Raw genomic sequence first — 12,111 nt, 5'->3', positions numbered from 1 at the left:
TTTTGGTAAATAGGGCAAATAATCAGTGGTGTCTCTACATTAGGGCTCCACCAGATGTCGCTGTGGAGCAGCATATATACATATATATTTTATTTCTTTGCAACTAACATTGTTTCACATTTATTACATATGACTATGGTAGGGCTGTCTGATACATTCCAAATATCTTCCTGTACCTGTTGTGTAAATGCCAGTAGGTACATATTTGCCTAGCAGTGTTGGTTTGATGAGTGTGGGGCCCGTCAGCGTTCACCTAACCAAATAAGCAGTTAAAAACATGCTGCGCATGTTCAACACGCTTTCGGGCTGTGGGGCCCGATCAAAATAAAAAATAATACATTTATATATGTCCAGACGTTTAGTAAACATTGTTTACGGTGTGGTAGCTACTCCTAAAAACAAGGCAATATAAAGAGTTGAGTCAAAAATGTAATACAAGTTAAATTTGATACCAGCCATTAGAGCGGAAATTAGAGATTAAATGTTTGGGACACACCAGCCAGAGGATTTCAACATCATTCAGTCTGGAAAGGACAAAAACTACTCCTTCAGTCCAGAGAGGTTCAAGAGAAAAACATGGCTAACTGTGAGTTTAGCTAAAATCACTCTACCAAGCCCAGAAAGTGTGTTTCCCTGCTCTGAAATGTTATTGGATATGTAGTTGCAGACCACAATGATTGTATACTGCTTGATAACTTTGTATTTGTAATTGTAATTCTGTTTCCACTTCCACCAACTTCTGCACCACGTTACGTTAATTTGTGAGTTGTGATTGACGGTGAGCGTTTGTGTTTCATTGAGGAGTCACTGCTGCCCCTACAGTTTTTCCTGCCCCACCAGGCTTTCTGTGCCAGAGATGCCACTGCAAATAATACACTGTAGCGTTTTCTCCTTTGCATTTGGTGTCCTAGATATCAGTTGTACACATCATGCTTGAAAGAGGCCTTTAAACTTGTTACAGGTTGTTTTCTGATTTCTGGCTTTCATTACTGGTAAATGTGAAGCTTAATTTATTACATTAACAGACGCTTATTTCTTGCTACTGCCTTATCTTTGTGGCTCTTCTGCTCTCTAACAGGCCATACTGGCAGTAGAAACAATTTGATCTGTAAACTGATAACCGTCATGAAAAAGGGAAAAAACTTATTAGGTTTTCTTGAGCCGAGAAACAACATCTGTGTGCTTGTGTGTGGGTTTATCATCTGAGGTTGTATTCTGCTGATCCTTATCACGGAAATAGCAGCCGAAACTGTTGACTGAACTCGTGGCCTTTTATTTGCTGCGAAAAGCACAAAAGGACGTATTTCTCTTTTATGCTTCCAATTGATCCAGCTGTAATTGCATACTTTTGTGCCTTTCTTTGTAATTTACACCTTTGTTTCCATGATATTTGATGTCAGGGGACTGATCTGTATCTGAGTGGGCCGCTTTGATTTCTCTGGTGTTTTACCTTTTGCCAAAGTCTGATTGTTCTGGATGAATGATATCAAATGCTTACAAGGTAATTTAATAAAAAGAATGTTTACTTGAATAAGTATCTCATCAAATGTATCACCTTTAACTTTTAATATATTTTTCATAACTGTTTGAGATTTTGAAACACTAGTAATCGATTCAGTCAGTATGTTAATGTACTGTGTACTTACATGGATTGACCTGAGCATTGTCTGTGTTAAACATCTAGCCTTTGAAAAGAGGCAGCAAAGCATTATCTGGAACAAACCCAATTATGCTGAGTTCAGCTGACAGCTCTGCCTGACCGCACTTCTTTCATATTACAGAAGAAGGAGACCAAAAAAGACAGTATACAGGAACTTTGATTAATTTTTATGCCTTGAACTGGAGATTGATTTTATTCTGCTATGATTGTTTTTTGATTCATGGTTCTTTTTTTGCTTGTTTTTCTAGAAGAAAGAATGGCTCTGCCTGACATGCCAGACAAAGAGAGCCATGTCAGGGGACTTGGGGGGTGGTCCATCTCCAGCTCCTCAGCCAGTGGGATCTCCCCGGGCAATGGGTCCAGCCAGTCAACAGCCACCACAGCAGAGAGGACCCAGTCAACAAGTGGGGGTGAGGCCTACAGGCCCTCAGCAGCAAAAAGCACCTGGTGCCCAAGTAAGTGGTCCTCTCCCTCCTACCAAACAGGGGCCACCACAGGGCAAAGGTTCCACTCAACCATCTCCTGCCAAGACAGCCCCTACCCATCCTGCAAGCAAGACTGAAATTCGAAAACAAGAGCAAAGTGTTAGCAAGAAACAAGCGATGTCCAAAACTGAGAAAGAGGGGGATGTAAAAGCATCCCCTAAAAAAGGAACACAGGATGTAAAAGACCAGAAGAAAAGTAGTGACATGCAGAAATCTAAACACCACGACGTGAGTGACCCTCTGTGTCCTCATTGTCTTTGTGCTCATCTTCCATAATCAGCCCAGTCACGAATTCGACACGCTATGATTGGCGTGTTGAAGTTCCTACAATTATGCTAATGTCATCTGTTTTGAAGACTGGTTTAATTCATTCTCACTGTATTCATTATTTATATCCCCCATCATTATTATTACTCACTGCAGTTTTGTCATCATTATCACTTGATCACCTCCTTCATTCACTTTCCTGCGACAGTCACTACTGTTCAAAATTAATCCTTAGTCATACTTTCATGTTTCTTGTCATAAAGTTTCAACCCTATCAAAATGTCATAGGGTTGATATGCTAGTAATATCTGTGGCAGTCACGGTCATTGTTGCAGTCATTATCTATGCACAGTGTTCATTAACTTTTATGTTGTATTTGGTACCTTTGGTCCTTCACAGGTCTTGCATGCTCTAATATTGTTGCTTGCAGTTTGCATGTTGTGTTTATAATATCTAAAACGTATCAGTGTGACTCTGCCTTTTTTTAGGAATGTCATAAAATATTCTTTTATCTCTACTGTATGAAAATGGATGAATACCAAAATATATTTATTCTGTCTTTTCATAGGATTCCAACAAGTCTAGTACACAGAGTCTGAGCGATACAGGCTATTCATCTGATGGCATATCCAGCTCCCACAGTGAGATCACTGGACTTATCCATGAAGAGGGAGTTAAACTCAGCGAGAGAGGCATCTCTGATCAGCGCAGCCCACCTAGCCCCTCTGAAATCACAAAGCTAGAGAGTTCCATGCGTCCCTTGTTGGAGTCACAGACGGCCTCTGATCAAGGTCGGGTTAGAGATTCTCATGGTGCAGCAGACACTGGTGATCAGCAAAGACCTCAGACACTGTCCATATCACAAGACCAGTTTGATTCTGACGGAGAAATCTCGGATGACCTTAGCTGCAAGTTACGTCATGACTATGTGGAGGACAGCAGTGAAAGTGGCCTTTCTCCCCTGCCAACCAGACAGAAGAAGATGCAGAAGGAGCTAACAGATGAGGAGTTCATGAGGAGGCAGATCTTAGAGATGAGTGCAGATGAGGAGGATATGGTAGAAGCCGAAGGACATGTTAGGATGAAAAAGAGCCATAAACACAGTGGAGATCTAGGAAAAGAGAGACGACGCCTTACACAGCAATCTAGCAGTTTTGAGGAGGACACTAAAGGCAGTGATGGTGCATACAAGTCCAGTGATGGGGATGAAATGATGGGTTCACAAGGAGGCCTAAGACGATTCAAGACTATAGAACTGAATAATACTAATAGCTATAGTCGTGACATGGAACTTAGCACAGAGCATGACCTCAGAGAGCCAGAACTTGAGATGGAAAGCCTGACTGGATCACCTGAAGAGAGGTCTAGAGGGGAGTACTCTTCAACTCTTCCTGCTACCACACCAAGCTATACATCTGGCACCTCTCCCACATCTGTATCATCACTGGAGGATGATAGTGATAGTAGTCCTAGCAGAAGGCAAAGGCTTGAAGAGGCTAAGCAGCAAAGGAAAGCGAGACATCGATCCCATGGCCCACTCTTACCAACAATTGAGGACTCCTCTGAAGAAGATGAACTGAGAGAAGAGGAAGAACTCCTAAGAGAACAAGAGAAGATGAGAGACTTGGAACAGCAGAGGATACGTAGCACAGCCAGGAAAACAAAAAGGGACAAGGAGGAACTGAGAGCACAGAGGCGCAGAGAGAGGTCAAAGACTCCCCCCAGCAACCTGTCACCTATTGAGGATGCTTCACCAACAGAAGAGCTACGACAAGCAGCTGAAATGGAAGAACTTCACAGATCTTCCTGCTCAGAATACTCCCCCTCTATGGACTCAGAGGCAGAAGGGTTTGAAATGAGCTCAAAACTGTACAAGTCTGGCAGTGAATACAATCTGCCAACTTTCATGTCTCTGTACTCGCCTACAGAAAAAACCTCTGCTGCTTCATCTACTGTAGATAAATCACTAAAAAGTGCTGAGGAAGTTTATGAGGAAATGATGAGGAAGGCAGAGTTGATGCAAAAGCAGCAGCAACATCCAGGGAGACAAGGACAGCAAGGGCCCCCACATTTAGCAAATAATCAGCACTTAGGTACAGGGTCAGCATCTCTGAGTCCAGGCACAAGTCCCACACAGGTTGCAGCCCCTGTCTCATTTTCGGAAAGAGGCACTAGTGGAAGGGGACAAAACCAGGCCAGGATGACTACACAAACTTCCAAGATGGGTCCTGCACATCCAGGTGTTCAGTCTCAGCCACAAGTGCGACAGCCTGCCACTGGACAGTCACAAGGAAGACCTTCCCAGGGACAGCCACCTGACTCTGGTTCAACTTCACTAACATCTAAGGTGTTCTCATATTTCAAGAGTCCCAGTCCTCCAACGTCCCCGTCTACCTCTCCCACACAAAGTCCCACTCATATCCGTGCTCCTGGTCCCACATCTTTACCTACCGCTCAAGGATCCCACATTTCTCAACGTACTGCAGTGCCACGACTTGCAAGACAGCAGTCTTCTCAAGATTCCCCTGTCATGGTTATAACACTAGCAGGCACCACTAGTCAACCCACCAAACCAGTAACTGTAAATTCTTCCACATCCCCTCTGTCTTCCCCAACAAGTAATCGGCAACAGCCAATTTACCAGGCCCAGACTCCAACAAGCTCAAATACTTCCCCACAGAAGTCACAACAAAGTCTTCAGAGAGCACAGACTGCTGAGAGAGCCACTGTTGGTGGAAGCACTGCCACTGCAAGCTCCCAAAGCCATAAATCACCCCCTGTTGAAAGCATATCTTTGTGTAAAATCTCTACTGTTCCAGGCACCTCTAGGGTTATTGAGCAAGGGACAATGACCCAAAGTGGTAATGTAGTTGATCTTAGAGCACCAATGAAGCCTACTCCAATCATTATGACAGACCAGGGTATGGATCTGACGTCTTTGGCATCTGACACACGAAGGTACTCACTTGAAGCAGACCAACCACCAAGTCGTCACACAGCAGTACAACCTTTGATCATGAACCTAAATGCACAGGCGCAACCTCATGTGACAACATCAACACCAACAACAGTAAGTGTTACTGTTGCAGCATCTATGTTCATATCACAGCCTAAGCACCCAGTGGTTTATGGAGACCCACTGCAAAATCGAGTTGACCTTGGTCAAGGAGTAGGGTCAGCCGTTTGCCTTACTCAATCCAGACCACCTGTAACAGACCCATCTATTCCAAAGATAGATGCGTGTCTGGAAGATTTGGGTATCCAACAGCAACAGCTTCAAAAGCAACAACAGAAGCTTCAAGAGCAACAACAACTCCTTGAACAACAGCTCCAACAACACCAACAAAATGTAGCTTCTTTTGCTCGTTACAACTTAGCAAATCAAGTCCAACCAATACTGTTAAAGAAAGACTTAGTAGTAAGCCAGACCAGTGGTGGAAGCACTCAAACAGTGGTTAGTGCCATTCCAAAGGTTTCTCCTCTTCCCCCACAGCCCTCAACAGGTCCTGTATCTCCCACGCCTACTCTTGGCCATGACATATATGGTGGGGTAGCTCTGGAACTAAAGAATAAGCCTACTGTAGTGAACCTATCTACAGGGAAGCCCCATGTGATGATGGTGCAGTTAGATGAGAGTAGTTCATCCCAGGGGGCTACGGTGACCCAAATAGTAAAAAAAGAAGAGCAACCTCCACCACCAGCCCCAGAAGTCCTGGATCTCACTGGACAGATCAAGTCAGAGAACCAAGTAGCCTGCTGTGATGTTGTCAAGTTGCCTTTTGCTGGTAGCTGTTCAGGTCCTTTTAGTCAGAGAGGTAAAACAGCTACTTCAGAGCTGAATCCTACCACTGAACCCACCCAAGCCTCTCGTCAACAGGCTCAACCAGGAAAGGATGGTTACCAGCCAGCTAATATGCAAGGGACCTCAGAGGAGCATAAAGCTTTTACCATGCCTCCTCCTGGGCGGCTCCCGCCATCGATGTCGGACACAAATCTGGCAGAATCAGGACTTCAGTACTATCAAAGGACAGATCCTGGGGATCTAGCAGTGGATTTGAGCTCCATGAAACAAGCATATGAGGCAGGATATCTGGGTATGGGTGCCCAATATGGATCCTACACAGATTTGCGCCATCAAGGAGAAATTTCAGCTCCACCTTTACCTCTGCGTAGGTACGGTTCCATGTCCAATATCAGTGGAGACTATGGCTATTCTTCTCGTGAAATGGCTGGTGTTCAGGAATCAAATCTTGCACAGTACAGTGCCACCACTGCGAGAGAGATTAGCAGAATGTGTGCTGCTCTAAACTCTATGGATCAGTTTGGAAATCGTTATGCCAACAGCCCTGAACTTCTGCAGTATGGTGCTGGAAGAGGAGGCCCTCCAGGAAGACTAGGCCTGCAGCAAGGCCTGGCCTCTATCAGAGCCAATCTGCTCTATGGCCCAGATGGAAGGCCCACTGTACATGGTCAAGCACTTACAAATCTCATCAATGCTAGACAGGCTAGCCTGCGAGCCTTATATCCTCCTCCAATGAGAACTGCAGATGGCATGATATACTCTACCATCAACACTCCCATAGCCTCCACTTTGCCAATAACAACCCAGCCTGCTCCTGTACTAAATCCCATGCTAAGAGGAGTCTACAAACCTTATCCTCCAGGCAATGTGACGGCTGTTCCGCTGGCTAGCCTTAGTAGATTGCCTCATGTGACCCCAAGGATGCCTCTCTCTGCACAGGGACCTTATAGATATCTTCCTCCCAACCGTTTTCCAACATCTGCCCCAGATGCTATGCCAGGAAGCATGCCACCCACAAGTACTTCTCAAGAAACTCCTGTCTACCTTGGCAAGCCCACAGTACCTGGCACAGTGCCAACAACTACAACATTACCGCCTGCTCAACCCATTACAAATTTGCAGGTTGTACCTAGAGCTGTTGCTTCAACTAGTGTGCCAGCTCAACCAACTATTTTAAACCAACAGACTTCTCAGAGTCATATTTCAGTAGATGGTACCTCAGTCCTTCCTGCCACTCAGACTCAGATTCCAGTGCAGCAGCAAGCACCCCAAACTCAGCCTCAAGGATTCACTAAAGGTCAAGATTTGTCCCTCACTCAAGCCCTATCACTTTCTCAGACGCAGCCCCACTTATCAGTGCCACAATCACAGCCACATCCAGTTGGTAGTGTGTTGCCAGATACAGCAGTAAACACCATCATGACCTCATCTACAGACAAAGAAAAGGAAAAAGAAGATGAGCGTTTACGACAACAACAGGAACAACTCCTGCAGCTGGAGAGAGAACGCATTGAGCTGGAGAAGCTTCGTCAATTGCGTCTGCATGAAGAGCTGGAGAGGGACCGCTTAGAGTTACAGAGGCACAGGGAGAAAGAACAGCTGCTTGTCCAGCGTGAAATCCAAGAACTGCAGAGCATCAAGCAGCAGGTTCTCCAGCAGCAGCAGGCTGAGCGTGAAACACAACTTGTAATGCAGAGAGAGCAGCTGGCCCAGCAAAGAATGCAGCTGGACCAAATTCAGTCCCTGCAACAGCAACTCCAGCAGCAGCTTGAAGAGCAGAAGAGGCAGAAGACAGCTGCCGCTGAAGCAGCTGCAGCAGCGGCAGCAGCAGAGGCAGCTGCTGCTTCAGCAGCTGCTGCTGCGGCAGCCACAACAGCTCAAGGTGCCATTCAAGGCATAATGGTCGGTGGTGCCCCTCAAGCCATCTCCATCATCTGTGATCAAAATGGTAGAGTTATTCCACAAGATGGCCAGAGTGTGCAGTTCTTGCCTTGTGTGGATGGGCAAATGGTGCAAGCACTGGTGTCAACAAGGTCTATTCCTAGCTCTGCTTCTGAAATGTCCCTGAGGAACAGTGACGATCAAAGTGGCCGTGCTATGAAGAAACAGAACTCAATGCCCCGCTTACGGGATGGATCTGAAGAGGAGCCTGTGAAAAGGATTGCGGACAGCAGTGTCCAAACGGATGATGAAGATGGAGAGGATCGGTTCATGTCACGCCGCAGAAGAACCAGACGTATTGCTGATTGCAGTGTCCAGACAGATGAGGAAGACCAGGCAGAGTGGGACAGCCAGCCAGTACGACGCCGGCGCTCAAGGTACTCTAAGCACTCTGAATCAAGTGCAGAAACGAAGACAGATGCTTCAAAAGTGACGTCCAGCATAGCCATCCAGACCACTAGTGATTCCTCATGTCAAACTGAAACAGATCAGCTGGGAAGAGTCTCTCCAGCCATTCACATCACTATGGCTGAGACATCCAAGGTTGAATTGCTTCACTACATCTCTGCCCCAGAGAGGACACAAAAGGGCGAGAGTTTGGCCTGCCAGACTGACCCAGAAGCCCAGTCGCAGGGTGTGGTTGCTCCTCAGCTCAGTGTTCCCACCACAGTCAGTCCCTACTCGACTAGTTTACAACTAGTTGGCGCCACACCAGCCAAGTTTGAAAGGAGGAAGCCAGACCCACTTGACATTGGTCTGCAAGCCCAACAACAGAGCGACACCCGTGGACCACCCAAATCCCCACAGGTGCTGTACTCCCCAGTGTCTCCCCTGTCCCCCCACCGCATGCTGGAGACTACCTTCGCTTCCAGTGAGAGGCTCAACAAGGCCCATGTTACACCCCAGCAAAAAGCCTTCACAAATGAGTCACCCCAGAGGCATCAGACAATTCCAAGGCCCATAAAGAGTGTTCAGCGCTCCATGTCAGATCCCAAGCCCCTTAGTCCAACTTCAGATGATCCATCGAAGACCAGGTTCTCCTTGTACCAGAACCAAACCACCTCAAGCAGTCAGGTGAGAAAAAATATTATTTGAAGACAGTAAGGTTTTAGGTGTTGTCCTTTTGCTGGCTACATGAAATATTTTGACTTGTGTTGGCATGAGAAAAAATATGTGAAGTGAGAATCATGAAACATCGTGTAGGGTTTGACATCAGTAGAGATAAAATAATTTTTGCAGAGCAGCAGCTGTGAAACCAGGATTCTTACAAATTGTTACCTCTCTCTCCTATAAACTCTTACTCATTCTTCTACCGTTCACCCTCTTCCCCTCCCATTAGATGCAAAGTGGTCTTGCAAGCCAGTCGTATTCATCAGAGAGTCTGGTGCCTTTTGTTGCTTAACATAGCCAAAAACCACCTACTCTGACAAGAAAGGAGTATTTGATTGACATGCAGAAAAGGTGATTTTTCAAAGTGTGGTTACTAGAAAAACAAACCCCCCAGGGAACACATCGGTGTGGGTCAGTAAACACTCAAGGATAGCTTACTTAATAGCTATATTATGCTTCAAAGAAGACTTAAATAACTTTAAAACACACTGTAAATGATGCGTTGACAATGATGTGCATGTGACCAATCAGAATGCACAATCCTGATAGATGTGGCCAGCTTAACATTCAATAGATATCTGATGCTCAGTCTACATCTGGGCAGAGCATCTGAGACTGAGGCTAGATTCAAAGTACCTCATGAAGCTTGCTTATACCTGAACCCCCTCCTTCAATAAAATAAATAAAAAATATTTTCTGTTGAAAGACATTGTTCTATTGATCAAAGTTGGCTTAATGTTTTTGCACACCCCCCTGGCTATTCTCTCTCTCTCATGCAAAATGAATGAGTCTTTATATATTGTTAATTTCTCTTTTTACTATTTTGCCCAATAAAAATATTTTATAGTTGTTAAATATGCTTCTTATTAAAGTGATCACAGAATAATACAGCATTGTTAATCTGCAAGTTTACTTAAGTATCTAAAATAATTTTATTTGAAAAAAAAATAAATACAGTATACCGTGATGTGCTCAAACCATCAGAAATTTTAATTAAACTGGGATATACATTTTTGGCCATAGTACCCACTACTAACTCATTGTGTGTCGAGTCATTGAGTCTTTAGTGTGACTATGGACATGACACCTTTGGTTACTGCGCCACATATGAACAATTGTAGCTCAGCTCATTTGCATAAAGTTCGTCCAAAAGAAGAGAGAGCAGAGTAAGCAGGGTGTCCATTAGCGGTTGAAGTGTAGGTTATATGTGTACAGGTATTATTGTATCTTGTCTCATTATGGTTATGGTGGATTATCCAAAAAAATGGCATAGCATTTAGCAGAATGTTGCTTATATGCTGCTTAAAATTTTCACACTTATCCTTGGGCTAGGTTGTGGGGAAAGACTGTCAAAACACCAGTAGTGCATTGTAAGAACAGTGCTGCGTATCTGACTTTGTGTGTCCTTGTTGATATTTTATCCACCATTGCTTTTATCTCATATTTCTTTGAACCCCAATCTTTTCAAAACATCTTGCTTTATTCCGGCTTGTTCTCTCTCAATAATTTGTATTTCTGTTGAGATTTTTTCCTTTGCTTTTATTTCTTTGATATATATTCTGTCTTTGGTCTGTCTCTCCTTCTCACTCACACACTATGCTATATCCGTAAAACCCTCAGAAATGCCAGCGGGAGTCGCACTGTGTAAGCATCCTGGTTCAGCCCTGCTGTCTTCTGACTTGTCAGCAGCTGGTCAGAAAGGTCTGAGTCTTTCATTCTCAGTGTGATTGCCGTCCGAGGAACACTGAAGCTTGTCAAGAAAGCGGGTTCATTGCGTTTCACAAGCTAAACGAGGAATTCTTTCCTTTTTTTCTCAGCCAGGCTTGTAGGCTTTTTTTTTTGTCATTAAAATATGTCTTACGGATTCTCAGTGTCTCCACGATGGGTATGCATTTCTATTTAGTGGGTGCTTTGGTGGTTAAGACATTAATCTTTATTTGATTTTCACTTCAGTATAAATGTATGCATGTTATTTGTAGTGTAAAAGGATGTGTATTTGTTTAAATATATATAAGTAGTTATTGTCTAGTTTGTTAGTTAAGCACTTCTAAGAGAGGTGCAATTAAGATATATCTCTTTTAGCCTGTTTAAGCAAAACCATGTTTTGATAAGTGTTCGGCTTTTACTGTCCCTGATGTTTCAGATTCCTTACCTAGGTTGCTGTTAGTACCCTCCAAAGAAATGGTTCAAAACTAGCATAGGTTTAACTGTGTAGGAGTAATAGCTGGACAAAGGCTGACAAGGTTAACTAGCTTTACCTTTTTGTTTGTCACTTGCAAGACAATGCACTTTTCAGGTCCGGAGGAGCAGAAGTAATTAAACTGTAGAAATAGCCACTGCTCCCACTAAGTCGTGTTAAGAAAAAAACTTCCCTGTGTTATGAAGGAGGTCATGTTCCAAGTAAAGTCCTGTAGAAGTGCAAACTGGACATCTATGTTTTTAAGCTTTGCTGTGAAGACACTGACAGAGGGGTGGTGTGTAGACATCTACGACATACATTTATGTCCAATAAATCTGGTGTCTTTTTAAATATTTTGTTCAACTATGTAAAAGTGTTACATAAAACAAGAAAATGATATGTCATGTCTCTTTATGTGATAGGAGCTCTCTAATGAGATAACAGGTTAAGGCTGGTGTGGTGTCCCATTTTAATGATCTCTCTTTATCTTTCTTTCATTCTCTCTCTGTCCAGATGTCTTCCCTGCAGCAGCAGAACGCTATGATGAAGAAGGTGAAACGGACCCTCCCCAGCCCCCCTCCAGATGAGACACCTCTCCCTATTGTCACCCCTGCAGTGCCGCACATGTACAGCTCCCCAGGCATGTCCCAAAGAGTACTGCCCCGTC

The 12,111-nt window shown here is 44.3% G+C and overlaps 1 protein-coding gene across 1 annotated transcript in view; it reads left to right on the top strand.

The window, feature by feature from the left end:
* The window catches only part of bsnb (bassoon (presynaptic cytomatrix protein) b), a 140,223-nt gene that overhangs the window by 118,988 nt on the left and 9,124 nt on the right, over positions 1-12,111 (top strand). Inside the window, 3 exon segments of the mRNA XM_036559092.1 lie at positions 1,909-2,373; positions 2,981-9,229; positions 11,958-12,110. Coding sequence (XP_036414985.1) covers positions 1,909-2,373; positions 2,981-9,229; positions 11,958-12,110 — 6,867 coding nt within the window.

Source organism: Colossoma macropomum, unplaced genomic scaffold (genome assembly GCF_904425465.1).
Source record: "Colossoma macropomum unplaced genomic scaffold, Colossoma_macropomum, whole genome shotgun sequence".
Classification (NCBI taxonomy): Eukaryota; Metazoa; Chordata; class Actinopteri; order Characiformes; family Serrasalmidae; genus Colossoma; species Colossoma macropomum.
The sequence above is the reverse complement of the archived record's forward strand: the minus strand, read 5'-3'. Positions and strand labels throughout refer to the sequence as shown.